Source organism: Felis catus, chromosome D4 (genome assembly GCF_018350175.1).
Source record: "Felis catus isolate Fca126 chromosome D4, F.catus_Fca126_mat1.0, whole genome shotgun sequence".
Taxonomy (NCBI): Eukaryota; Metazoa; Chordata; class Mammalia; order Carnivora; family Felidae; genus Felis; species Felis catus.
The window spans coordinates 88,305,056-88,333,040 of NC_058380.1; the positions used below are offsets into that span (position 1 = coordinate 88,305,056).

General features: G+C 56.1%; 1 protein-coding gene across 1 annotated transcript in view; it reads left to right on the forward strand.

Annotated features, from left to right (window-relative positions):
- HMCN2 (hemicentin 2) overlaps positions 1–27,985 on the forward strand; it is a 147,466-nt gene that overhangs the window by 14,373 nt on the left and 105,108 nt on the right. The window contains 10 exon segments of the mRNA XM_023242853.2: positions 6,176–6,246; positions 7,399–7,557; positions 8,839–8,961; positions 16,800–16,971; positions 17,854–17,960; positions 18,845–18,965; positions 21,045–21,308; positions 23,937–24,081; positions 24,567–24,688; positions 26,565–26,837. Coding sequence (XP_023098621.2) covers positions 6,176–6,246; positions 7,399–7,557; positions 8,839–8,961; positions 16,800–16,971; positions 17,854–17,960; positions 18,845–18,965; positions 21,045–21,308; positions 23,937–24,081; positions 24,567–24,688; positions 26,565–26,837 — 1,557 coding nt within the window.

The window sequence follows — 27,985 nt, forward strand, 5'->3', positions numbered from 1 at the left end:
AGCGTGAATTAACGACAAGAAGGCCTCTCTCTTTCTGCCTGCCGCTGCGGAAGGGAGGGTGGCGGGGAGACCAGGTGGCAAGGAGACCTCCAGCCCCCCAGCCCCTTCTTGGCATCTGGGAAGCCAGCGCTGCCGTGGGGTGTTGGGACCTTCAGTAACACCCTGTGCCCGGAGCCGGTTTGGGGATTATCTCTTCAGTAAAAGGAAGAAATCCCAGATTTTGCGTGCGTGTGTGTGTGTGTGTGTGTGCTCTCCTGAGAGCGTTCTTGATTCAGATGTTGAGGCAGGCATTTAAAAAACTCTTGCCATGGGGCGCCTGGGTGGCTCCGTCGGTTAAGCGTCCGACTTCGGCTCAGGTCATGATCTCACGGTCTGTGGGTTCGAGCCCCGTGTGGGGCTCTGTGCTCACAGCTCAGAGCCTGGAGCCTGCTTCGGATTCTGTGTCTCCCTCTCTCTCTGCTCCTCCCCTGCTCATACTCTGTCTCTCTTTCTCTCAAAAATACACATGGAACATAAAACAAAGCCTTTTGCCTTCCATCTTAGCCGGGGTCGTGCCCTCCATCTTGAGAGCAATCACGGACACTTTTGTCCGTCTGGCCAACCCTGTCTCAGTATGGCCAACTCCTCTGCATGCCCCAAATAACCACATTCGTTCCCTGCTTCATTTCGTATTTGTTTCCCTGGGAGACGGGCAGCCAGCGTGTTGTAGGTGTTGTAGGGGGAGGGTCTGGGATTCGGCACATGTTCGCTGTGTGTTGATCGTATGCCTGGCCTTGTTCTGGGACACAGGTTACAAAGGTAAGTGAAACTTTGTTTCGACCTGGGGCTGCTCAAGCGAGTTGGAATTCACGGATGTGTTTATTCAGTTACTTATTTGACCCGGGTTTGTTGAGCGCTTACCGCGGGCCAGGCGCTGAGCTCGGCTGGAGGCCTGCGGTGGACAACAGAAGAAGGGGTCACCGTCCGTGGGGGAATATCCCGCCATTCTCGCACCAGATCTTCCCAGCTGACCTTGAAGGACTCCCGTCTCCTCTCTGGACTTCAGTTTCTCCGTCTTTAAGAAGATGGGAGCTTTGGATCTCTTTATCTTCAACCTCGTTAGGTTTGGCACATAGGTTTGTGGTCAAATTGGTTTTCTTTGTTTTTTTATTACAATTTTTTCCAAATGTTTATTTATTTTTGAGAGAGAGGGTCAGAGCGTGAGTGGGGGAAGGACAGAGAGAGAGGGAGACCCAGAATCGGAAGCAGGCTCCAGGCTCTGAGCCATCAGCCCAGAGCCTGACGCGGGGCTCGAACTCACAGACCGCGAGATCGTGACCTGAGCTGAAGTCGGACGCTTAACCGACCGAGCCACCCAGGCACCCCCGGTCAAGTTGTTTGTTCCCAAGTCTGTTCTTTGCTGGAGACGGGATGATGGAGGCTGTGGGAGGCAGGATAGATGGTTATTTCTGTAACCCACAGAACCTGTAAATCCATTATTTGACACAAGCAAAGGGGCCTCGCACGTGTAGTTAAGGTAGGAATCTTGACATGGAGAGATTATCCCAGATTATCTAGGTGGCCTCGTTGTACTCACAAGCCTCCTTGTAAGAGGGAGGCAGGAGATCAGGGTCACAGAAGGAGATGCCGCAGAGAAGCAGACGGGAGAGAGAGGGGCTTTGAAGATGTAGGAGGGGCCACAGTCCCGGGAACACAGGCGGCCTCTAAAAGCTGGAAAAATCAAGGAAGCAAATTTTCCTTTAGAGCCTCCAGAAGGGACGTGGCCCTGCTGATACCTTAACTTTAGCACTTCTGACCTCCAGAAATGATGTGTGTTGTTTTAAGACACTAAGTTTGCAGTGATTTATTAAAGCAGCAGTAGGAAACTAACACAGAGGCCAACCTGAAAATCCTTTCCAGGGCTTTCCAGTGAACTCGGAGAAGCTCCCTGGCTCCTGAAATTTTCCAAGTCTGTGTTAGCCACACGGTCCCTGGCACTCCTCATGTGCTGGCCCAGTGCTTGGGACGTAAGGAGAGGATGTCACTGAGCATTGCTGAGGGGTGTGGGGGAATCAGGACGAATCTTCCAGAAGAATCTTCCTCTCTCCCAGAGCGCGGACTCTCCTAGAACAGCCTTGGTCGTGGAAGGCTAGACCTTAGATGGTAGTTCTGACATCCTCCCCCGCTCCACCGTAGGGCCCCCCCCCACTTTGGGTTTCTCAATCCGGTAAAATTGTAAAAAATAAAATAAAATAAAAATAAAAAAGCTAAAAGGAAAGAAAAGCAGGAGTTGACAGGGGTGACCAACTTTTGATCTTGCCAAGTAGAACCGTGAACAGAGTCAACTCCCTGAACAATCATTGTCCCTCGATGAGAGAGGGTGATCCTCAACCCCCCTCCCAAACCCCAGGGAGGAAGTGCATAGACGTTACAATAACGGGGAAGCCCTTCCAACTGCTGTTACATTTACGATAACTCACGTCGCCAGCTTTATTCTTATGTTGCCGCAAATGGAAGAGAAGGTGGTCAGCCTAGTGCTGGCCGTTGTAACGCTGGGGCTGTCGGGGCAGCTGCTGTCCCTAGACCACCATGGGGGTGGGCGGGGCCAGCCAGAGTCAGCCCTGGGCTCCCAGGGGCTGTTCCCAGGTTGCAGGCAGTGAGCCGTCAGTGTGGATTCTTGAGCAGGGGCGATGTGAGGCAAACTGGGCGCAGGTCGGCCTCTCTGGCGTTGGCAGGTGGATGGATGAGCGGCTGGCACGTCTGGAGCTGGGGAGGACCGTTACGAGCTTCCTGAATTTGCTTCCAAAGTCTTTACAAATGGCCTTGCCTCTGACCCAGCAATTCTGCTTAGGGGAGCGAATGCCACGGAGACGGCCGAGCTGGTGCTTAAATGCCATGGATCCGAAGGTGTTCTTGATCACGCTACTCTTTTTAAACATCGGAAACAAAGCCATGTGAGATTGGGCAAGTCCGCTCATGGTCATTTGTGCAAAGGAAATACTTCGGAGTCATTAAAAAATGATTTTGGACTGAGCATTTGGCCTTCTGGAAGGTTGCTCAAAATACGTTGTTCAGTGAAAAGAATCAGGTTAAAAATAGTATGTTATTTATACCTTAGTAGAAATTCTGCGTGAAAGAGTACGCATGCATTGTGAGATGTATATTTACAAATGTGCATGGAAGTTTTGAAGGTTATATATGAAAATCAAAATGACTGTCTCTGGTTGGTAGAATTCCTTTCTCTTTCTTTCTGTTTTTAAGTTTATTATTTACTTAGAGAGAGAGAGAGAGAGAGAGAGCACACCCATAAGTGGAGGAGGGGCAGAGAGAGAGCGTGCGCGCGAGAGAGAAGATCCCAAGGAGGCTCCGTGCACTCAGCACAGAGCCCGATGTGGGGCTTGAACTCATGAACCATGAAATCGCGACCTGAGCCGAAATCAAGAATCGGACGCTTGACCTGCTGAGCCACCCAGGCACCCCAGAATTCCCTTCTCTTTCCATGCATCAGGACAGTTCACAGGGAGCAGTGCACAACAGCTCAGTGTCTGGAGTTGTACAGACCTAGGCTCATCCGTGCCACTTACTGGCTGTGTGTCTTTGGGCAAATTACTTAACCTCTCTGGGCTTCCGTTTTCTCCTCTATAAAATGTGGGTAAGACTGAGACCTACCAGGTGCCAGGGAGGACTCAGTGAGCTAACGCTCTGGGAACATCTCGGCACGTGGACTGGTCCTTAGTGCTTAGTAAATTAGTGTCATTTTTTAAAACATCGGACGTGTATTATTACATAATAAAGCAATAACCAACATTGAGTCAAATCACTCACTTTTCTCCGTCAAACTAGAGTTTGAGGCCCTCGTGTTGGAGCAAGACTGTCTTGCCCTGTGCCTTTTGTGAGACCTCACGCTGGAGCGTAGGCAGTCGTGTGGCCGTGGGGGCTGGGCTGGCTCCTGTTCGCCAAGCCTTTGCTGGGTACCAGAATCCATGGGTGGGGGTGTCCCTCCCTGGCCCCACCAATTCTTACAATGATGGCTCTCAGCTAGGATAGATGGTGTTGTTATATGCCTCATTTTACAGATGGGGAAACTGAGGCTGGACACAGTGAGATCAGGTCTGGGGGACCCCACGGCTGAAGGATAGAGCCAGCATTGCAGTCAGCTCTGTCTGGGGGCAAAGCCTGAGGGTTTGGTCGAATCAGTTACCGCAGAGTTCAGAAAGTAGGGGTGCGGAGGGGAGAGGCTTGGTAAAGGCTGGAACAGCTGAGGGAGGGGTGCTGGACATGACGAATACATTCAGAACACAGAGGCAGGGGCCCTCAGGGGACGATGGATTCTTAAAGTGCCCGGCAGAAGGGCTGCTGTCCGCACTCTCCCTTGAGAATTGTGGATGAATGCCGGATGATTCCACAGGCTTCCTTCCCTAAGAAGGACCAAGGTCTGCTGACTGGTTGATGAGTGTGGGAATTTTGGGGGGGGGGTGCCTAGAATTTAGAATTCTTCCACTAAAAACGGTCCATTATTAGAGTTCACCGAGGACTCAGAGGAAATACTTTCCTAAGAAACTTGACATCCACGAACCTTGTGAAACCCCCATTGTGCATACGTCCGTAGGGTGAGTTGGAATTCTAGCCCCGTTTTCAGTGCACTGGTAGCCTTGTCTTAGGTTAGCCGTGACTTTCAAGTATGGCTGTTAAACCTTTTTATTGGGGGAACATTCCGAATACACACAAAGGAAGCAGAGCAGAGTAATGAATCGGCATATACCCACCACCAAGTATCCAAACCGCTCTCATTCATCTATACCTCTTCCCACCCTCCACCCCAACTCAGTGATGATTGCTGTCTTTAGCTCTGGTTTTAGGAGGTAAAAATTTACATACGCTGAAATGCACAAATCTTTGCTTTGCCCTTTGGAGAGACCATATACCCGCGGAGCCCCCATTCCCGTTACCATATAGAACATTTCTGCCGTCCCAGACAGTCCTTTTGCCTCTCCCCAGTCCCCAGACAACCCCCGTTCTGATTTTTTTCCACCTTGGAATAATTCTGCCTGTTCTAGAACTTCTATAAATGGCACCATTAAACACGCACGCTTTTGTGTCTGGCTTCTTTCGTGCGGTGTTACGTCTGTGAGATTCATCACGCGGTTGCTTGCATTGGTAGCTTGTTCTGTTTTCTTGCTGAGCAGTATTTGATTATACGAAGAGACCACAGTTTGTTTACCGTTTCTTTGGTTGATGGACATCGGACCGGTTTCCAGTTCTGGGCTATTATGAAGTACAACCGCGCTGAACGTTTGAGTACAAGTCTTGGTGTAGACATATGTTTTCATTTCTCGGGAGCGAAATGGCTGGATCGAATGGTATGTGCATGCTTGATGTTTTTAGAAAGTTCTCTTGGCCTTCCAAAGTGGTTGGACCCTTTTGCATTCCCACCGGCGGTGGACGGAAGTTTCAGTTGCCCTGTGTCCTCGCCTACGTTTGGTGCAGTCAGCCTTTGTAATTGAATTCTGTTCTTTTTAAATGAGCTAACAGGGGCGCCTGGGTGGCTCAGTCGGTGCCAAGCATCCGACTTCGGCTCAGGTCACGATCTGGCGGTCTGTGGGTTCGAGCCCCGCGTCGGGCTCTGTGCTGACAGCTCCGAGCCTGGAGCCTGCTTCCGATTCTGTGTCTCCGTCTCTCTCTGTTCCTCCCCTGCTCGTGCTCTGTCTCTCTCTGTTTCTCAAAAATAAATAAACGTTAAAAAAAAAAATAAATGAGCTAATAAATGGATGGAGTTTCTGGAAGATTTCATTCTTGTTCATCCGCCTGGCGTTGGACAGCTCTCTGTTCCTTCGTCTTTCCAGAATTCCTTTCCCACTGATGGTGATAGAGACGGCCGTGTTCAGAAAAGATTAGGGACCGTGGTTTTGAGGTTGAGCAGGGCGGGGGTTGCCCTCCGTCTCGCCTCTGTGCTCCCCTGGAGTTCTGGTCTGGTTTGGAGCAGGGCAGGGGGCTGAGTAGCCTGACCTCCCTTCCAGGTCAGATCCTGGCAGGCCTGGAAGCCTCTCTCCCTTTGGTGGGGGGGGGGGGGTCTCTGGGGCCCAGGCTTCACCCCCTTTCCCCCTGGTGGCACGTCTTGTAACTGCTGCCCCACCCCACGGAGGCGCTGCGTCTGGGAATCCAAGCCCACCTGGGCCTCTCTCTCTTTTCCCTGCAGATATTGGCCCGGTGACCCTCACGGCAGACCCGGCGGTGTTTCAGAGGGAGCTGAGAGAACTCTATGTGCAGGTGGGCCGCCCTGCCCCTGGCTGCCGCCCACCCCCCGCCTCCTGCCGTCCTTCCCAGTCCACGCAGAGGCCAAGGTCTTTACCCTACCCGGTGTCCAAGATGGCGGCTCCCTGAACCGCCATCACCTGCCTCCCAACACTGCCGGGGGCCTGCACCCCAGCTGGGGGGTCCCGGAGAATCTGTACTTCTCGGGGTTCCTTCCTTTATTCGGTGAACCAAGTACCGACAGGAGTCCCTGTGCCTGGCACGTAGTAGGTGCTTATTATTCAGTGAACGGACGAAGCGATAGCTGAAGGAGGATGCGAGGGGTCTCAGTGCAGACCCCCAACGCCGACACACTGAGCACCTTGGTAAAGCATCTGTCCTTCCCTGCCTCCCGCCGCTGAGGACGGCAGCTTCCTGAAGGCAGGGGCCCCACATATCTGGCTCACCGCCGGGTCCCCCAGGACTCAGAACGGGGCCCAGCGCCTGGAGGGGACAGGAAGCGCTTGTGGGCCGGATGAACGGGCCCGGGAGAGATGCGTACTGAAAAGTGACCCCGTTGCTGGGTGTGCAAAGCTGTCGAGGCGGGACGCGCTCCCTTCTCGTGGAGCTCCCGTCCGTGGGCCGGGAGGGCGGGAGCGTGTGTTGGTTGGTTTGGGACTGATTCCGGGGCAGAGAGGATTCGGGGGGGAGGGCTGGCTGAGAATGGCGTCCTCTGCCCAACGCCCACCTCTCTCTCTCCCGGACGCCCCCCGTACCCTCCGTCGTCCAAGCCTGGACCAACACGTGGCTTCTTTGGGGCATCTGTTAGACGTCCCGGAGCTCCCCTCCCTCCTCTCCATCTTGCATCACTCACCGCAGTGGTAATTAAAGGACCATGTCGTGCTTGTTAGCGCTTAGAGCAGGCCCCCACGGGAGGGACCCCACTCTTGCGTGGGTGAGCGAGCGAGCAGATGGTACCACTCGTCTAAAGCAGGTTGGATGTGACCTTGTCTCAGGGAAGGAGTGCCGTGGCCTGGCCTCACCCATAGACGGGCGGGGACAGAGGCAGGACAGAGGGGATTGCCCCCCTCCAGCCCCCCCCCCACCCCGTTGGTGTCAGAGGTCTACCTGGGTGGGCCCCACCTGGAGGAGCTGGGTGGCGGCCCCTGACACACCCCTGCCCTGCAGGGAGGCGGTGACTGCCCAGAGATGAGTGTGGGAGCCATCAAGGCTGCCGTGGAGGTGGCCAACCCCGGCTCCTTTATCTACGTCTTCACGGACGCCCGCGCCAAGGACTACCACAAGAAGGAGGATGTCCTGCGCCTCCTGCAGCTGAAACAGTCACAGGTGAGTGGACCGGCCTGGGGAGCTCGAGCGTGGGGGCCCCATGGGGGTCCTGAGGAAGCTGGGGTCCCCGGCGCAGGCAGCCCGGGCCCCCACCTGCCGAGCGGAGGGCGGGAGCTTCTCTTCCAGGGTCTCCGCCGGCCCTGGAGGCCGAGCCGGTCTGGTGAAGTCCAAGTGTGTTCTCATGCTCTGGGCCCCCCGCCCGCCGGGGCTCCCGCCGCCTGGCGAGGCTCATTCTTGATAAAGACCACGCCACCCCCGGCTCCCCTCGCGCCCCTGTCAGAGTCTGCGCGATCCGTCTTCCTCCTGGCGTCGCCTCTGCTCCCGTCTCTGCAGAGCGAGGCGCCCTCTTCCCAGCGCCTCAAGGTCTGGACTCTCTGCTGGGGCTTTTGCTTCTTGTGTTCACAGCCAGGGCTGGGGGAGGGGTGTGCGCGGGACGGGAGAAGGGCCATCTGACTGTGTGAGCTCCTCGGGTGAAGCTCTCGAGAGCTGGGGCAGCTTCTCTGGTCTCCCGTCTAGAACAAACTCCATTCTCCAAGGTTCTTCTTCTTTTTTTTTTTTCTTTTACATTTTTTTAATGTTTATGTATTTTTGAGAGAGAGAGAGAGCGTAAGCAGGGGAGGGGCAGAGAGAGAGGGAGGCACAGACTCCAAAGCAGGCTTTGGGCTCTGAGCTGTCAGCACACAGCCCGACGTGGGGCTCGAACCCACGAACCGTGAGATCGTGACCTGAGCCGAAGTCAAACACGCAACCTTAGAACCCACAGTTTTTCTAAGTGTGTGGCCTCCAGGGGCTACTGCTTGGGGCCAGCCGCTTTCCATCCCCTTCCTTGTTGTAGATTTAATAATGGCTCCCAGTGGCTCAGTCGGGTAAGCATCTGACTTCGGCTCAGGTCACGATCTCACGGTTCGAGCCCCGCATCGGGCTCTGTGCTGACAGCTCGGAGCCTGGAGCCTGCGTCGGATTCTGCGTCTCCCTCTCCCTCTTGCTCACACACTCCCTCTCTCTCTTTCTCTCTCTCTCAAAAAAAAAAAACATTAAAAAAATAACGGCTCCCATGTATTGAGGCACCTAGTATGCCTGGCCCTGTACCGCACCCTTGACCTGCGTCGGCCCCGATCCCCTGGGGTGGGCGCTCTCATCATTCCCATTCTACAGACGCATCCGCTGAGCCCGGAGAGGAAGGGGCTCGGCCCAGGCCCCTCCTCCCTGGTTCTGGCCCTGCCACTCCACTCACCCCTGAAGAAGGTGGCCAGGGAAGCCACCTGTGTGTCCCTCTTCCAGGTGGTCTTCGTGCTGACGGGGGACTGTGGTGACCGCACCCATCCCGGCTACCTGGCTTACGAGGACATCGCCGCCACCAGCTCCGGGCAGGTGTTCCACCTGGACAAGCAGCAGGTGACCGAGGTGAGCCTTCCCTGACCGTCCTCGCCCCTGGGCGGCTGGGCTTGGTGGTCAGGTAGCTGTGCCACCCGTGAGCAGTGCTCCCCCTGTGGCCAGCGCAGGGAGTGCTGTGCTCCGGGCTGTATGAGGTCCTCTCGCCAGCCCCCCACCCTCTACCCACCCCCACCCCAAAGGCAGGCAAAGAGGCTGGAGCTCGAAGAAGCACCCTGGGTCCCACAGGTGGTCCGGGCTGGCAAGATGGACCTAGCAAAATTTGCCAACAGTGGGGGGGGGGCGGGGGTACGGGGTGAGCTTCTCCGCAGAGTCGGGAACCCGGGGGCGGGTAGAGGAGTGGGTGGGGGGCAGGGGGCGTCCGATCCAGGCTGTGTTGCTGGGGCAGAGAGTCCTGCTGGGGAATGAGCAGGCAGGCGCTTGCTTGGTCCTGTGTCCCGAGATGCAGGGCTGTCAGTGACCTGGCGTCTGTACCCTCGCCGTGTTCTCGAACTGGGTGCCCGCCCTTCCTCTCCTCCAGGCCCCATTGGCCGCTCAGAACTTGCCCTTCTCTCCCTCTCCCTGCGCGTCTGCCTGCTCCCTTTCAGGAGCCAGAGGGATCCTTCCAGCGACATGCTCATAAATGTTCACAACTGCGTCCCTGGAAAGAATAAGAATGTCCGTTTCCATCTCCCTCATCTGACCAATGAGCCTCTCCTGTTTGCCCCCTGGAGAAGGTCCGGGCCCTTATCCAACCCCGTGGCCTGTGTTCTCCCCTTTTGCTCACCGCTGCCACCCCACTGGCCTCTGCTGTGTCTGCAGTGCCCCGCGTCTTTCTACCCCAGGGCCTTTGCTCATGCGGCTCGTTTTTCCCACTTCTCCTCCCCTGGCTCCTCATTTTCCCGGTCTTAGCTGACATGCTGTCCCCTTGGGAGACCTCCCTTGATTTCCCTTCTTGTTACTTAATGAACGCCACTAGGCTGTGAGCTCCCTGACAGCCCGGCCCTTACGGGTCCTGTATCCCGGGTCCCGTCTGCTGCCGTATCCCCGGCACCTTATGCAGCCCCCAGCGTGGAGCAGGTGCTCAGTAAATAGCCGGTGGGTGGACAGATGCGGGGTCCCTTGCGCCCGAGGCCCTGGGAGGAGGAAGGCAAGAGAGATTGTGTGTGTGAGGCGGGCCCTGGCCCCAGCCAGCCCTGCTGTAGCCTCCAGGAGAGGGTTTTTTGTGTGTGTGTTCTGTATTTATGCTCTCCGGGGCCGTGTTTAGATTAGCGTGCCTTAACTCCCTGTTGACAGATGGCGTTTATGGCTCTCCGCGACACATTGGACTTTATTCTTTGGCATGTGCACCTCCTCTGGCGCTGAGCCGCCCAAGTGAGGGTGGGAGGCATTGAAGAGTGGAGGGATGGCTGGGTCCTTGTGTGGGGGGAGACCTATTTGGGTGGGAGCTGGGTGCTTGTCAGCGGCTAATCAGACAGTGCGGTGCCGGGCAGGGTAGCGGAGGACGGCCCTGCCCGGGTGTGTGGGGCTGGGCTCTCCTGTGCTCTCTCTCGAGGCGGGGAAGTTGGGGCGACTCCGCTGGCTCCTGGCCATAGTACCCAGCCTTCTGTTGTGGGAGCCTGACTCGGCGGTAGGTGTCTCACTTGATGGGACCTCCGGTGGCCCAGCATTGGCTGCCTCTGGGTAGCGGCCTGGATCCTCCTCCTTCCTGGCCACAGAGCTGCGTCATTCCAGATGTGCCCAGACATTCGGCAAGCCTGAGAAAGCGGCCGGGGCACCCGGGAGAGGGAACGGTGTCTTTGCCCAAGCCAGGGGGGGGGGGCTCCAGCTGAGAGAATGACTCCTCAGAAGTTGCGGGAGTCCCTACATTATTGCCTGTGTCTTTAGCCCCTTCACCTTCCCAAGGTACGGCCCATGTGGCAGGAGCGACACGTTCTGTAATCTCCCTTCCCTTCGCTGACCGTGCACCTGCTACGCTCACCGCGCACAGCTTCAGGTGCTGGGCGCAGAGACAGAATCCATCCAGGTCCGGTCTCGGTGCTTCTGAGCCTTTACTTTCTTCCGGTTGTGGGGTTGGCCCTATGGGATTCCAGGGTCGTTAAAGCCAGGGGAAGATCCTCTCCCCCTGGCGGGGTCAGTTCGGAGCTTTTGCCAGCCTTCAGTGGATGGGGGAGGCAGGCATCATGGCCCCTTGGGGGTGTGCATTTCTGGTCTCGGCTGAGCTAGGTCCAAGGCCCCCCTTGCCCTGGCACGGAGCCCCCCACCCCCGCCCAGCCCTGGCAGGATGGGCCGGAATTGCTGGGCAAAGCCCCTCATTCTGAAGCTTTCTCTGGCCCTGGGAAGTCCATTCTGGGGGCCCAGACCCTGCCCCTGTTCGCACCGGCCCAGCCCGCACAAACGTGGCAAATCGCCCAGATTCTGCACATTTCTCAACTAGGAGAAAGGCGAGCTACCTTCTAAGGCAGCAAGTGTGGGGTGCAGGGGAGAAGGGGAGCTCTGACCGGGTGGTTCCAGTTAACAGATCAGGAGGCACCGGCCCCAGAGATGACTTCATCCCGGACTCTTCCCGGAGAGGGCTGCCCAGTGGAGGTTTAGGGCCGCATGCCGGCTTCGGACCCCAGCCCTGCCACCTGGCTGCCGTGTGACCCGAACTCAGTCCTTAACCTCTCTGGGCCTCCGTTTCCCCCTGGGCACGGCTGGGTTTTTGAGAGCCCCTGCCCGGTGAGACGGGGGCGCTGTCCGGACAGGCACCCGGAAGCCCTTGGTGAGAGTTCGTGACGGCTGTGGCTCCAGCCCCCTGCTTTGGTGTGGAGCCCAGAACCCATGCCAGGCTCCGGCACACCCCCCTGGAGAGGAAGGGCTCTCTCGGAAAAGGTTCTCAGGACCCGAGCGCCCAGCGGTGGCGCCCAGCTGGCAGGGGCTGGTGCCCTCTCTCCATCACTGCCTGCCGGGCTTCCTGACCCAGGCTTCACGGTCTGGTCCCAGCTCTCTGCTCTGCGGCTCTCGGGCCCTGTAGGCCCCTGGCCTCCCCGCTCGGCTTCCTCGGCCGGCCTGGCTGTCAGGCGTCTGGGGGAGGGGCCCCAGGGGATGATTTATCTGCCGTGAAAGGCCCAGCGGCGGCCATCTGGCCAGGGTAGCAGCTCCAGATTCTTTCCATCCTTCCCTATCGGTGACAGAGAGATGAGCCCCATTGCAGCACGGGCTCGCGGGCCCCCGGTCCCGCTAACATCTGGAAGCCATTGTCTTCGCCAGATAAACATTGAGCTGGCTTGATGAAGGCACTCCGCTCCGAGGGCTCCCCAGATTCCGCTTGGAGCCCTGGGGGGATTGTAGGGTCCAGGAAGCCTGTCCACAGGCCTGGACGCACAGGGGATCCGGGCTGGCTGAGGGCAGCGCCCTGGTGGTGACGGGCTTAGGGCAGACCCCGTGGGCACGCCGCCGCCTGGTGGGGTTCCTGGCACTGAGCTCAGTCTGAGCCTTCTCTGCCGGTCGGTAGCCTGGACTCCTGGGCACCGTCCCTCCGTCATCCTAGAACGAGCTCGTAGTGACAGTTGCAACGCGGCAGTGCGTGTGATTTCTCTGGGTAATTGTCAGCTGGTGCAGCCACCGCCTCCAGGCAGCTTTGCTCGGTTGTGATTTCCTCCCGACCCCTGACAAGGCCCGGCCCCGGGGGAAGACGACAGTGGTCCCGGAGCTGTGGCGGCAGCTGCCTCACCTCGCTGGCTTCTGTCCGCCTCTCCAGATGGGAGCCTCGACTGCCGCTTCCTCCCGCCAGCCCCTGTGTGTGCGCAGAACCTTTTCAAGGGAAACATTACTTAGAAATCTAGACGAGCGGGTGCCTGGGTGGCTCAGTCGGTTAAGCATCCGCATTTCGGCTCAGGTCATGATCTCACGTTTTCGTGGGTTCAACCCCTGCCTCAGGCTCTGAGCACTGACTGTGTGGAGCCTGCTTGGGATTCTCTCTCTCTCTCTCTCTCTCTCTCTCTCTCTCTCTTTCTCTCTTTCTCTCTTTCTCTCTTTCTCTCTCTGCCCCTCCCCTGCTCAAGCTCTCTCTGTCTCTCTCAAAACAAATCAAATTGAAGAAAAAAAGAAAGAAAGCTGGGCGAAACAGAAGAAAGAGGGACCTCCAAGTATACGGAGAAGTGAGTTTTCGGAACCTGGGATTTGTATCCTGTAGTAACTGAAATCCAGCTGCAACGTGTAGATGTTCCAGCTCAGTCTGGACAAAATGTATTCACTTTTTAAATCTCGGGCACTTTCTTCCAATTCCCTTCTTTCCCTTTCCTCTCCCGCCGGCGATCGCACAGTAGGACTCTGATGCGGAGCAAGGTTGGCCGACATGTAGCACACGAGACCCGCTTTCGGACCCCGTATCCCAGCAGACATGACTCATCAATCACAGAACGTCTTCTCACTGAAGCTGAATGCGGTTTCGACTTTTGCCAGACAGTATCCCAGGAAGCTACTTCCAGATTAGATTTGATTGGCGATTGATCAGGTTTGATTAGATTGATCAGAATTGGCCAGCGCCAGGGTACCCCTGTGGTTGCCTAGGGGTATATATTCAAGTCATGGCGTACTTGTTTTTTTCAAGGACTTTTTCTTTACAAAAAAAATATGATCGTGGAAGATGTTAAAGGTAAAGAAAAGTCAGAAGAAGATAGGAGAAGGAAGAAAAACAAAGAGGGAGGGAGGCAAACCAGAAGACAGACTCTTAACTGTAGAGAAGAAACTGAGGGTTGGTGGAGGGAGGCGGGTGGGGGAGGGGCTAAATGGGGGATGGGGACTGGGGAGGACGCTTGTGGGGAGGAGCACTGGGTGTTGTATGTGAGTGATGAATCACTAAATTCTGTTCCTGCAACCAGTGTTGCACGATGTGTTAACGAACCAGAATTTATTTATTTATTTATTTTTAAAATTTTTTTTAACGTTTATTTATTTTTGAGACAGAGAGAGACAGAGCATGAACGGGGGAGGGGCAGAGAGAGAGGGAGACACAGAATCGGAAGCAGGCCCCGGGCTCTGAGCCATCAGCCCAGAGCCCGACGCGGGGCTCGAACTCACGGACCGCGAGATCGTGACCTGAGCCGAAGTCGGACGCTCAACCGACTGAGCCACCCAGGCGCCCCTAGCGAACCAGAATTTAAATCAAAACTTGAAACAGACAAAAAAGAACCTATGTCCCAATTAGATTCAGCACCTAACATGTTTACCCCGCCTGCTTTATCTGTCACTTTCTATGCCTTTCGTTGAACCGTGACACCTTACCTGTAAATAGTCATGTGTGGGTTTTTTTAAAAAAATATATATATGATCTTGGACACAGCCCACGATATCCTCTAATAAAATGAATAGTATTCTGCTGGTATCGTCCGATGCCAAGTTCATATTCAGTTTCCCCAATTGTCCTCAAAATGTCTTTGGTAACACGTTTTGTCAAATCGGGATTTAATCAGGGGCTGTGCATTTCATTCACTTGTTGTGTCTGTTACGTCCGCTTCCATCTGGAACAGTCTACCCTTTTTTTAATGCCACTAACTTGCTGGAGAGGCATCGGCTGTACAGTATCCCGTGTTACGGATTCATCTGATTGTTTCCTTATGGTGTCATTAATTTGTTCCCTCACCCCCCGTATTTCCCCTAACCTGGCAGTTAGCTCTCAGTGGCTGACTAATGGAAGCCAGCATTTCTGGCAGGAATATTTCATGGTTGGTGCTGTGTGTATTTTCTGTTGCATTGCCCCGGGAGGTAAATGATGTCTGATTGTCCCGCTCTTCCTGATGATAGTTTGATTCCTGGTGAAGGTGGTGACAGCCAGCTCTCGGTGCATTGTAGGGCCGCATTTTTCCCCTTATGACTCAAGCGGTCTGTGGGGTAAATGCTGGGGCTCCACACGGACGTCCAGTTCCCCACCCGCCTTCCATCTGACGGTTGTGGCGTCCGTGGAGGATGCTTGCCTGAAACAATGATTTCATTAGGGGTTGCAAAATGATGATTTCCTCATTGCATCATCTGTTTCACATTCATTAGTGGGCGTTCTTCCCTGAAAAAGGAGCTTTGGCTTCTCCAAAGGGATGGCTTGGTTTTTTGAGGCACAGTGCCTATGGAAAAGGTAGGGATCGCACTTAGTTCTTTCTCTTTAATTAGCAGGTTGCTTTCACTGGTGGCAAATGAGGCTTTATTGTTTTGAATTTCGCTTTTCTTTGAGTATTATGGGCACACGGGTTCTTTAAAGTTTATCTATTTTGAGAGAGAGAGAGAGAGAGAGAGCGAGCGAGCACGAGCGTGCACAAGTTGGGGAGCGGCGGAGAGAGAGGAAGAGAGAGCGAATCCCAAGCCAACTCCACGATGTCCGTGCAGAGCCCAACACGGGGCTGGATCTCACGAACTGTGAGATCATGAACTGAGCCGAAAATCACGAGGCAGACGCTGAACCGAATGAGCCACCCGGGCGCCCCGGGGCACACAGATTCTAGAGTTCAGTGTGTTTCAGTTGATTAAAGTCATTATTCTTTTAGGGGTTCAAGTTGCCCCAGATTTAGCCAATGGGAGCTCTTTTCTCTCTGCGCTTATGGTGCTAATTGGTTGGACAGTGAGGTTCCTGTTTCATTTTGTTTAGTTCAAGAAGCATCCCGTGAAAACCTTAAAGTCACTTGGCCCGGGGCCGGCGGGGGAGCGGGGGAGGCCCCCTCCGAGTCCTCTTGCCTGGTTTTCTTACTGGAAACTGTGGGATGTGGCTGCTACAAAGGCAGGGACCGGGATGGAGCTGAGTCAGGTGACTGTCAGGTGAATCTGGTGGCCCTGGTCAGGAGGTGTGTGCCCTGTCAGACCACACACAGTGAGCACATGCTTCCTGAGTATGCTGTCTGTGCCAGACCTTGAGCTCGGGGCACGGCGGAGGGTCTCTGCCCTCCTGGGGCTCCCAGGCCAAGAGGGGAGACAGGATGAATGTAGCCAGGAGTGGGTTGATAAAGAAGGGGCAGGTCATTTCTGTCAGAGAACAGCGTGTGTGGGGGGAGCTGCCTAGGGAGGCCCGGGGGTTCAACCCTATAAGCGTGGGGAGAGTCAGGGGCACGCTGACCTTGAGTCGGGTTGGACAGCTGCCTAAATCCTAGGACAGGACACGGGGGCTTGCAGATCGTGGTCACGATTTGGAGAAACTCAACAATTTTGTGCTCTGTGAGATAACTTAGACTGGATCCGGGGTTGCTGACATGGGGTCTGTGCATGCATGGGGGGGAGGGTCTTTGAGAACCCCCCCCCCGCCCACCAAAATCATACTTTAAATGTGTACCTGGGTGGGGGAGTCCTCGCCTGTTGCCTGCTTTTCAATGGGACCTGTCCAAAACACTTCAGATTTTAGAATGAATAAGCACTTCTAGAAACCAGGGACTTAGGATTTCTCAATATTGTGAAATGAATCAGGAGGAGACTCCATCTTGGCAGCAGACCCTCTCGGTCCTGCTTAGAGAGTGTGCTACCCTGGCAGGAATGTGGCCTGAGGCCCCTTGGGGGGTGACAGTGAATTACATTGCTCTGGGGGAGATTTCGGATCTCCAGCGTTCATCTGTGGGTAGGAGGCATCAGGAAGGCTTCCTGGAGTAAGTGGTGGGTGCCGTAGAAATTGGCCATTCCCTCTGAGCTGCCTCAGTTCAGGCCAGGAGGGTAATGATGTGTGAACTGGCCCTCTTGTAGAGCGGTGGGAGTGTGGGGGGACTGGGTGACCTGGAAAGCCTATACGCTGCCTAAAACCCAGGGTGGGGGATTGGATTCTGCTGGCGACCTGTCAGAGACCTGCCTCCAGTGGGTCAGACACAAGCGGGACCACAGGCACCTCTGCTGGCATCAGCTTCTCATAACCTGCCTCCCAGGTGCTGAAGTGGGTAGAGTCAGCGATCCAGGCCTCCAAGGTGCACCTGCTGTCCACGGACCACAAGGAGGAGGGCGAGCACACGTGGAGGATTCCCTTTGACCCCAGCCTGAAGGAGGTCACCATCTCCCTGAGCGGTCCGGGTCCCAAGATCGAAGTCCGCGACCCGCTGGGTATGTGCACCCTAGGACTGGCCGGCCTCTGCTTTGGCCCCAAGACTGAGCTGGGAGTCCGGGGTGGGACAAAGAGAGAGACCCGGGGTGGCAGTGGGTTTGGACACAAGGCTCTGGGAATAAGGAGGGTGGGGGGGGTGCCAAGTGGAGGGCAGAGGGGGTGCCAAGTGGAGGGCAGAGGAAGCAGGGAGGCTGTTAGCAGCCAAGGGAGGGGAATTAAAACAATGACAGTCCTGGGGGCGCCTGGGTGGCTCAGTCGCTTAAGCATCGGACTCTGGATTTCACTCAGGTCACCATCTCACGGCTGTGAGATCGAGCCCCACATGGGGCTCCGCATTCAGCTTCACATTCTCTCTGTCTCTCCATCTGCCCCTCTCCTGAGTGCGCCCTCTGTCACGTGCTTGGGCTCTCTTTCTCTCAGTCTCTCTCTCTCTCCAAGAGTAATGACGGTCCCTGGGATGCAAGGTTCATGCGGAGTCTTACCCGTATTCTCTCAGTGGGTCCCTACGGTGGGCTAGCAGACCAGTCGGGGCAAGAATTGGTGGCATGCCACCGAGATGGGAAGCTGGGGCTCTGGGAGGTGGAGTGATTTGTCCAGGTCACCCAGGGTCGGTGTGATTTGGGCCCAGCTACCTGGCCTCATGGAGCTCCGAGGATGTCCTGGGTCCCCAGGTCTGGAGGCCAGGTGTATGGCCCACACCCGGGGGTGGATGAGGCTGGAGTGTAGAATGAGGCAAAGGCCCGAGCACCGCCTAAGGCCTTTGTCACTTTCTCTGGGAAGGCTGAGGCTGGTGGTTGGAAAGACCATGGGTTCCTGGCAGAATGGGGCCTCTGTCGCAGTCAGGAAAGATGTGGGGACAGAAACCCTTGGGCGTTCCACAGGGAGGATCCTGCAGAAGGACGAGGGCCTCAACGTGCTCCTCAGCATCCCTGACTCTGCCAAGGTCGTGGCGTTTAAGCCTGAGCATCCCGGGCTGTGGTCCATCAAGGTACGGGGCCCTGGTGCCCAGGGAGGGGACCAGTTTCACCGAGCTGAGACACCGTCTCCCTCCTGCCTGTCCCGAGAGCCTTGGGGCCCTGGGAGGCTGGGGCTGGAACATGGGTGGCGAGGTGGGCGTATCAGTAGAAGCAAAGGGTCCAGAACAGAGGAAGAGTATTCTGCTTTGCACCAGTGAGAGGAAGTAGAGCGATTTGGGGTTAGTTAGGGAACTTTTAAGAAAGTTGGAGAAGTGATTTGAGGGTCCAGAGGTGGGTGACTGAGCCGGCTTGAGGTTCAGAAACCTATCCTGTGAAGAATGAACGAAAGAAGCAAGGGTGACCTTGGGGGCCAGGATGGCTCAGAGGGACAAGGGCTGGCAGGGGGAGCAGGGCCCACTCTAATCTGCAAGGTGCTGGAGGCCAGGGACTTGGGGTAGGCTGGGCTCCCGGCAGAGTGTCCTGGGATGGGGGAGGCTGCTGCCTTGGAGGGATGTGAGCTCCTGCTGATTGGACAAACGTTTGTGAAGCACCTGCTAGGCTCCAGGCCCTGGGCTGGGCGTGGGTGCTGCAGGGGAGGGGGCAGCATTGACTCCTGCCCTTCAAACTCTGAGCGGCTCTGAGCCAAGAGCTCTAATGCCAGTGGGGAAGGCAAGGCAGGGCTTAGACGTGTAGGGGGACAGACAGAGCTGCAGGTGTTGGGTGGGGGGGAGGCCAGAAGGGCAGAACAGCCTCAGGGGTCCCACTCAGGACACTACCGTAGCTGAGGCTTCTTCTTCTTCATTTGGGGAGCGTCGTGCTGGGCCCCCAGGGAGTAAGTAAGTTGCCCACGTGTCTGTCCCGGTGCTGGGGCACCGGAGGCGGATGCCCTGGTGACGTGGGCCGGGGCCTGTGCTAGGTCTATAGCAGCGGTCGCCATTCGGTGAGGATCACGGGCGTCAGCAACATCGACTTCCGAGCCGGCTTCTCCACCCAGCCCTCTCTGGACCTCAACCACACCATTGAGTGGCCCCTACAAGGTATGGTGCTCCGGACCCTGGGGACGATGCAGATCTGCCTTCTGAAGAGGCGGGGCTTGCCTTTGGGAATCGGGGAGCCTTGGGGGGCAGGCTATGAGTGTGTGACTGCAATGTACCCGGAAGAGGCTGGCTTGAGCCATTCTCTCAGACCACAGTGAACCGAGCCCAGGGCCAGCACCCTCTCCACTGGTCCCCACCCAGGTGACGCCGTGACCATTTACCTTTAGAACACACTCCCTGCCCCCAAAGGCCCCCAGGACCTTTGGCTGTCCCCCTTACTACTCAGTCCACACTTTCTCTTTTTTCTTCGTCCAAACTTGTCCGTCTAGAGCTTCTTCGGTTTTCCACGGAGCAGCAGGCTAGTCCGACAAACTAACAGGTGCTAGTCAGTTGTTAGCTTACTTGAAAAGGAGGACAGTATCTTACCAGAGGAGTGCATGTCCTGATGGACATTCCGATATTCCAGAGGCTGATGGGGGTTGAGAGCCCAGGGGGATGTTGGAGTTGGAGGCACAGGGTCGGTTTTCTGATGAGAAGCCACCCCCTGGGATCTGGGGTTGCCTGTGTGTCCCATCATGGTTCCATCTGGAGGAGGAGGGCTCCAGAGCAGGCAGGGGCTCTTGGCTCAGGTTGTCAGAGCTCCATGCCAGAAAGTACCATCTGGTGGCCAGATCAGGGTTCCCGGTGTATAGTTTGGGAAGTATGGTCCCTCACCGTGGGGCCATCAGAGGACTTTGCTGGGACCAGCTCAGAAGAGAGAAGGGGAGGGATCTAGACCAGGTCAGGTCAACTCGGACCACTGACTAATGACCGACACGGTGCATACAAGATCCTTAGAGCTTTTGAGCGTGTGTTTGCTCTAAGTTTTGTCATCGTTGTCAGCCCTTATTGGTTCTGTGCGAGGACCATCTCCAAAGCGAAAGGGGGCTGCTTGCTCATTTCACGTTTGTTTTTCCCAGCGTCAGGAAGGGGGGGAGGCAGGGAAGCTTAGTTCCCGTTCTAGAGCCAGGAGAGAAAAGAACTCCTAAATGCAGCGCGCGAGTGGGGGTTGAAAACTGAAGGGTCGCCAGGACCAGTCCCCAGTGGAAGAGAGTGAAGGGGACCTTCCTGGGACCTTTTTGGGACCTTCTTGGGTTTCTGCTTTTGATAAAGATGTGGCTTCCAAGACAGTTTTAAAAACAAAGGGAGAGAGAAACAGCAGGGCGATTGCAAATGAGAAGTGGTTGGCCCTTGGCTTCAGGGCTGGGGCATCCGGGAGTCTGGAGGCCGTGGCTATAGCTAGACAGCAACTGCCCAAATACAGCGGACAGCAGCTACCTGCCGTTGGCCGATTGTTGCCACATGTGAATGGAGCCCAGCGCCGACACATGTTATTTTTCCAAGGAATCCGGACTTCCAGGTTTTGATGTGCCCTTTCCAGATTGTTCTCCACGCTTCTTCAAAAATGTTAAGGCGTTCAGATTTTTATCCAACCACACCCTCTGTTCCCTGGTTTGTGATCTCTGGGACGAAACACAGTAATCACTGCCTGAAAAGGGAAAGACCCGAGCGAAGTTCCCAAATCAACTAAGGGAATTCAGAAACCCAGCTCCAGCTCTGTCTTTTCTGGAACAGGGTGAAAAGCCCGGGGCTAATAAGACAGAAAAGAAAATCAAAGCAAAGTGGACCGCGGGGGGAGAGAGAGGATAGGCAGGAGTCAGCGTTCCCAAACTAGCGTGTGTCTCACCTTGGCTGGTCCCAGAGCCTGCCCGATGACAGCCCACGCCAGAGTTAACGGGGGGAGGGTGGTGGTGGAGAGAAATGCCCCCTCCCAGTTCTACTCCAGGAGAGCCCGAGTCTGCAGAGTGGAGGTGATGCAGCCGTGGGAAGCTGTGGTGTGGGTGGACAGTGGCGTTTCAGGACCACGGACAGTAGCAGGCCCCCTCTCCTTATCCACCCCCCAGCATTAGTTGGCACAGCAAAGAGGTGAGGGGGCCGCGAGGAGGGCCAAGCAAGCTGGGTCCCTGACTATGGTCTGAGGGCCCCTGCTTGGGGAGGATCATGGAGCCGGCATCTTCTTCCTCACCCTTCCCTCTGCAGGGGTGCCCATCTCCCTGGTCATCAACTCCACGGGCCTGCAGGCACCCGGCCACCTGGACTCCGTGGAGCTCTCACGCAGCTCGGGGCAGCCCCTCCTGACTTTGCCCATGCAGCCCCTCTCCAATGGCTCCGCCCATCAGCTCTGGGGCGGACCGCCCTTCCACGCCCCCCAGGAGCGCTTCTACCTCAAGGTGAAGGGCAAAGACCACGAGGGGAATCCCCTTCTCCGTGTCTCTGGAGTTTCCTACAGTGGGGTGGTCCCAGGTGAGTGAGTAGCGCTCGTCACCCCCAGCGCCCCGGCTCACTTGGAGACTCATTTCTTCCCGGAAGCCTTCCCTGATTGCGTGATATTAGAAAATTAAACTTCTATGAGCAGGAAACTCTGCGATGCGTTATGCTAAATACTGGGATGGTTCAGATGTAGCAATCAGTCGAGGATTTAGTACAAAGCCATCCATCTGCCCATCTACCCATGCATCCACTCACGCATTCGTCTCTCCACCCACCCTTCATTGACCCAAACATCCATCCATTCATCTGCCTATCCATCCATCCATCCACCCACTCATCCATGCATCCATCCATCCAAATATCCATCCGCCCATCCACTCATGCATGCGTGCATCCATCCAAATGTCCATCCAACATGCATTCTGTGTCAGTCCTGGTGCTAGGTGTTGTAGACACAGCAGTGGGCAGGGCAGCGAGTATGGGTCTGCTCTTCCATAATCCTAATCATGGGAATACTGAGCTAGTCACCATTTTGAGCACCTCTCATGAGATAATCCTGAACCAAGCACCTGCCATACATTAGCTCATTGAGTGCTTCTGAGATGTGTCCCCATCTTATAGATGGAGAAGCTGAGGCTACCCATCTCACAGGGTTGCCCTGAGGGTTCCATAAGTTAATACACATAACAAGACAGCTCTTGGGTGCTCTGAGGCTGTGCCCATGATGTGGGCATTGTGGACTTGGGCCCTCCAATGTGGTAGCTGCTGCTACTGTTATGTCTTTGTAGGCACGGGTCATTTTGTGGTCCTATCTTTGGTCATGTTGTGTTGGTTCCTACATGTATGTCTTTTTGCTTGTTTCCTTGTATCCCTGAGGTCTCGCATGCGGCTCAGAAGCTCCCAGAGGGCAGGGCGGAGTCTTTGGCTTTCTAGCTCTGCCTCTGGTCCTAGCATGGGGTATCTGAGTTCACTGGCCATCAGCTTCCTTCCTGGGCTTTGTTCCCTCCTCCTGCCCACTCCCCGCTTTCCCGTGGCAGTGTCCTGGGCGGGGAGCTCACAGAGGTGGATGCCACTGATATCCAACATCTTCTTTGCTGGGGATCTCTTAACAAGGGACAGACTCCTCTGTCTACTACAAATAGGGATGCAGAGAGGGCACTAGGGTGAGGTGGGGGACTTTGAGGATCCGAGTAGGGTAGGTTAGGGCAGGGTAGGGAGGTTGGGGACCCCGTCTCTCAGCCTCCTGACCTCCACCCCCCTGCTGTGGTCCCTGGGCCCCTCCTCCCTTGGCTTTTATAACTCCAAGGAGGAATTTTCAGGAGGGAGTTTCAGCAGGGGCAATAATAGCCTGTTTCTCTCTGTCCTGTTCTTGCAGATGAGTCGAAGAGTTTGGATTTCTCTCTGGATTTTGGTCTTCATCTCAGCACTAGATTAGAGAGAGAGAGAGAGAGAGAGAGAGAGAGAGTATGTGTGTGTTGGCAGGGCAGGGAGAAGGGAGGTGGTTTGGTGTTTTGCTTCCTTCCCCACTTGATGGGTCGGGAGGCTGGGAGTTGGGATTAGAGCAGGAGGCTCTGGGTTTGGAGCAGGTAGTGAGGACTGGGCCATGGTCCCTGGGCCCATTCAGCTCATGGAAGACAGAGCCTGGGCTGGCCTTGCCGAGGATTCCAGTGTGTGGGGGTGAGCGGTGGCTGCTTTGCACACAGCTGAGGACGTGGCTAGATGGTCTGACATCCCTCTCCCCTGGGATGTGGCAGGGAGCCTGTAGCATGATGTCACCTGCTGCCCTCCCACCCCCGGCTCTGGGCTCGGAGGACGTCTGGTGCATTGTCTCACCCAAGGAGCATCTCTGGTGGGGATGCGGGGGAGGGCAGGACAAGAGTTGAGCACACGCCCGCGATCACCCAGTGAGGCACTGACAGCTGTGACTGACCCCACGGGGGGCGTTCTCAGACTTTCCCGCTGGATCGATTCTAATGGCCAAGGAAAGAGAATGTGTCATCCCAGGACCAGGGTCAGGCGGTGGGGGCGGTGGGGGGGGGGGAGTGTCTCTCAGGGGCCCCACGGGGCTCATCACAAACTGTGGGATTTCATTGAAGTCTCTTATCTCAAAAATGCGTGTGAACTTTGCATTCACAGCCATGCTTCAGCCTCGATTATTTTTAAATAAAAAAGGCTTTCTTCCAACATCCTCGGGTAAAACCGACCCTCCAGGCGGATGAGAGGTCTGGAAGCTTGGAGAGCCCGGTCCGGGGAGCATTTTATCAGGCTTCTCAGGGCTGGTGCAACATCTATGTCCAGGACAGTGGAGAAGGTGGTTGCACAGACCCGTCCGTCTTGGCTGGTCTTCTTAGAAACCGTAGAAGCAATGCCGGCTCGTCCTGAGGGGGCCTGCCGTGCCTTGTGGATATGCCAAGTGCTTTCCATGCACTGCCTCTCACCAGCTCCCCGGAGAGCGTGGTGACGTCGGTGTCAGGATTAAGCCCATTTTACAGAGGTGGGAACTGAGCTTACGGGAGTAAGGTGACCCCGCTCTTGGTGACCCCCAAATGGTGGGGCTGTGGGTTGAATCCTGGCCTCCTGGCTCATCCCTGTGGTCTCTGCGTTGGCAGGCTGTGGCAGGGCGGGTGGGGAGGAATCCTGAGCGCCGGACCTTGCCTGCAGGTGCCCCCCTGGTCAGCATGCCCCCTAGGATCCATGGTTACCTGGACCAGCCCCTGCTGGTCTCCTGCTCTGTACACAGCACCCTCCCCTTCAGGCTACAGCTGCGGCGGAACGGAGCCAGGCTGGGCGAGGAGAGGCACTTTCAGTGAGTGGGTGCTGTCTGCTCTGTGTCCCCAGGCCCAGGGGTCCAAGGGATGTGGGTGTCAGGAGAAGGACCTTGAATCCGGTCATAGTGTCCTGGGCATCTCCCAGCACGGCCAGGGATGGGGGGAGGGTGGTCCCCAGATCTCCCACCACCGCTGGATCGTCACCCTGTGGAGGAGCTGTGGGCTTGCTGAGCTTCCGGAACATTCCCACGCAGGGCCCGGGCCCGTGGGGTCAGGGTGGGAAGGACCCTCCGAGACCCTCCCCGTCGTGGATGAAAGCCCAGAGCTCAGAGTGGGAGAGGGACTCGCTCAGAGTCACCCAGCATGTTGTAGACTTGGCACGTCCTCGGCTGCCTTGCCCCTCCTTACCAAGTCTCCAAGAGGATTTGTCCCCTCTGGGCAGGGTTCCGGGGCGGGACAAAGGCTGGGGGGCCCTGGCGGGGGTCAGTGTTGTTGTGTGTCTCCAGCTGCTCTGTGTTCACAGGGTGTCGGGAAACAGCAGCTGGGAGATCCCACGGGCTTCTAAGACCGAGGAAGGGACGTATGAGTGCACGGCGGTCAGCCGGGCTGGGACCGGGCGAGCAAAGGCCCAGATTCTTGTCACAGGTCTGTCCTTTCCGGCCCATCCCCGTCTCCCCTCCCCACCCCCTCCGGATTTTTCCCTCTAGGGTTTCTCCCCAGGGTGTCTCCATCTGTGGGGGAGCGTGCCAGCCAGCTGCCGTCACCCAGGCCCTGCTGCCCACACTGGCACCTGGCACCCCATTTGGGCGGTCACCCAGGAACATCCTGTGGATCTTAGACGGGAAGGAGGCTGAGAAACGCAGCCAGGGTCATGCCCTCCTCCCCCAGGCTCTTTCGGGGGCCACTGCCCATCTGGAAGTCCCCCTCCCTTAATGCCTCCAGGTCCCTGCCAGGATGGCCCCAACCTGCTCAGGAAGGTTGCTGATGACACGGACCATCTTAAAATGACACTGGCTTTGTGTTTTTAAATCAGGAATCTAAACTGCTTTAAAAGCCCAAGGAACATGGAAAGATTAGCCAGTCTGCAGCCTCTAATCCCACAGACTTGCTATGCTTCGATCTGGATAACCTGCAGTCTCATTCTAGAGATGACCTCCGTAACATTTTGATTTACTCCCTCTTAGACCTTTATCTGTGTGTGCGTTTTAAGAAAACTGGGATAGCATTATATATACGATACAGACGTATGCATGTGACAACCTGGGTTTTTTATCATCTAACAATATAATGTGTCTGCAAACATCCTTCTGTGGCATGAATTAATGGTTTTACTTTTTATAAACGATGAGGACAGGAAAAGGGAAAGAGTATAAGGAAACTTGCACACCCATTCCTAGACTTCATAATCGCTCAAATTTGGCCATATTTGCTTTCTTGCTCTTTGGCTGAACTCTTTTTTTAACGTGTATTTATTTTGAGAGAGAGAGAGAGAGTGTGAGTGGGGGAGGGTGGAGACAGAGAGAGAGAGAGAGAGAGAGAGAGAGAGAGAGAGAGAGAGACACTCTTAAGCAGGCTGCACGCTCAGCACGGAACCTGACGCGTGAACCATGAGATCATGACCCGAGCCAAAATCAAGAGTCGGATGCTTAGCCGACAGAGCCACCCAGGCGCCCCTTGGCTAAACCATTTTAAACTAAATTGTAGGCATGCTGACATTTCAGTATTTATCACTCTCTCTTTTTTTTTTAAAGTAGATTTTCCCATATAATAAAGATTCTACGATCACACCTAATAAAACGAACAGTAATACCTTAATGGTGTTTAATTTGGCCGTAGTCGGATTTTCTCATTGGCCCCCAGGTATTTTTTCTGGCTGGTTTCTACCATATCATTTTTCAGGACTGTGGCGTTCACAGGCTCTTTGTGACGTCAGGTCACTGGCACGCGTAGCTTGTGTGGACCCGGCTTTTTTCCTACAGGTTCTTGGGCCCACATCCCCAGTTAGACAAGTCTCTGATCTTGTCACTTCTCCCCTGTTCCCTTTTCCTATCAAGAGAGTGGTTCTCTTAGCTCTTCCCTCCTCTGGGGCAGTGGCCTCGGTTGTATATTTTGGCTGTTACGATGCCCCTGCTGTTTGTACAGAGAATAGCTCTGTACTCATCACTCTTTCCCTCTTGAGAGTTATTTCCAAGGCTGTGTTCCCCAGGGTGGGATTACTGGCTCACAGGGTGTAGACCTTGTTACATGTTGCACTTGGCCGTCGTGTGGAAGGCACACACGCCCCACGCAGCCCTCGCCGGGTGTGTGATGGGGGGGGGGGGAAGCGGGGGGCGGGCCGGGCCCTCCCTAGGGTAGTGCCGTCCCCGGGATGGCGAGCACATGATACTTGGCTCCTCTGCTGGCCCACGCGTCCTGAAGGATACGGTGCGGGGCTCTGGAGTCAGGGCACCCCCGGGGGCCGGCAGGATGGTCCTTTCTCTGCGTCAGCCTCTCAGAGTCTCCTCTGTTTTTACCCGTTCAGACCCCCCACCACAGCTGGTTCCTGCCCCCAACGTGACCGTGTCCCCGGGGGAGACAGCCATCCTGTCCTGCCAGGTCCTGAGTGAGGTCCCCTACAACCTGACGTGGATCCGGGACTGGCGGGTCCTGTCGGCCTCGACGGGCAGAGTCGCCCAGCTGGCCGACCTGTCCCTGGAGGTCAGCGGCATCATCCCCAGTGACGGCGGACGGTACCAGTGCATGGCCAGCAATGCCAACGGGGTCACAAGGGCGTCCGTGTGGCTCCTGGTGCGAGGTGAGGCTCTTCCTGCCTCTGCGATGTGTCCTCCTGATTCAACACCCTACCTTGTGCTTTTTAAAAAACGATTTAAAACAAAGTTTTTATTTATTTTTGAGAGAGAGGGCGTGAGCGGGGCGGGGCAGAGTGGGGGGGAGGGGGACAGAGGCTCCGAAGCAGGCTCTGGGCTGACAGCACAGAGCCCAGTGTGGGGCTTGAACCCTCGAACGGTGAGACCATGACCTGAGACGGAGTTGGACGCTCAACCGACTGAGCCCCCCAGGCGCCCCTCACTACCTCGTGCTTATCCCCAGAGCCCGTCGATCCACGCCTCTGCCCAGACACCACCCCCAGCAGGCAGCGCCAGCCCCGTTAGGGTCTTCCAGGTTTTCAGAGAAAAAAGATTGTGTAGCCTCCTAGCCTATGTGTAGCGGTTCTCGCCGTGGAAAGTTCATCCTGGTAACTAACCTAAATCTCTGCTGCTGTAGACCAAGCCAGCTTCGTCGTGTCCTGTTTACCTCCCGTGCCGTGGGTCAGCTCCATTGCCATATGTGGGGGAGGGGTGGGTTACAGGAAACTTCTGGAAGTCCAGAGATCAGAAACGCCTGGCGGGGGCTGGGTGGCCCTGGCCAGATGGGGCGGGGGGGGGGGGCAGCGGAAAGAGCACCCGTCCTGGAGTTTTAGGACCCGGATGTAGCCTCGGGTCCACCCAGGGTTTAGCCAGATCCTTCTCTCTGGGATGCTGTTTGGCCAAGTGTAAAAGTGAGCGTGTTGGAAAAACTGCCCTCTCTTGTCCCAGCCACTCCTGACTGGTTGCCTGGAGTGTGTTGAGACTGCCACTGCCGTGGGAGGGGCCTGCTTGCCTATTCTGGCTGAGTTGGCCTGGTGAGGTCTGAGTCTGACAAGCCTGTTGTACCATGAACAGTACCTAAGTCTGGGGCCAGTACTTGGGCAGGCTTTGGCGTCCCCTCAAGGTCACTGGAGATGGGCATTGCCCCCAGCCCTGGCATCTGCCTATCACCCTAAACCTCTCCAGGATGCTCAGCCCAGACCAGAAGCCCAGGGAGAACTTTGGAAAATCCTCCCCGTGTGGCCTGGGCGGCTATCTGGTCAACCCCAGCTCCCAGGAAAACCACTCCCTGGGATTCGGGCCCTTGGGGGGCCTT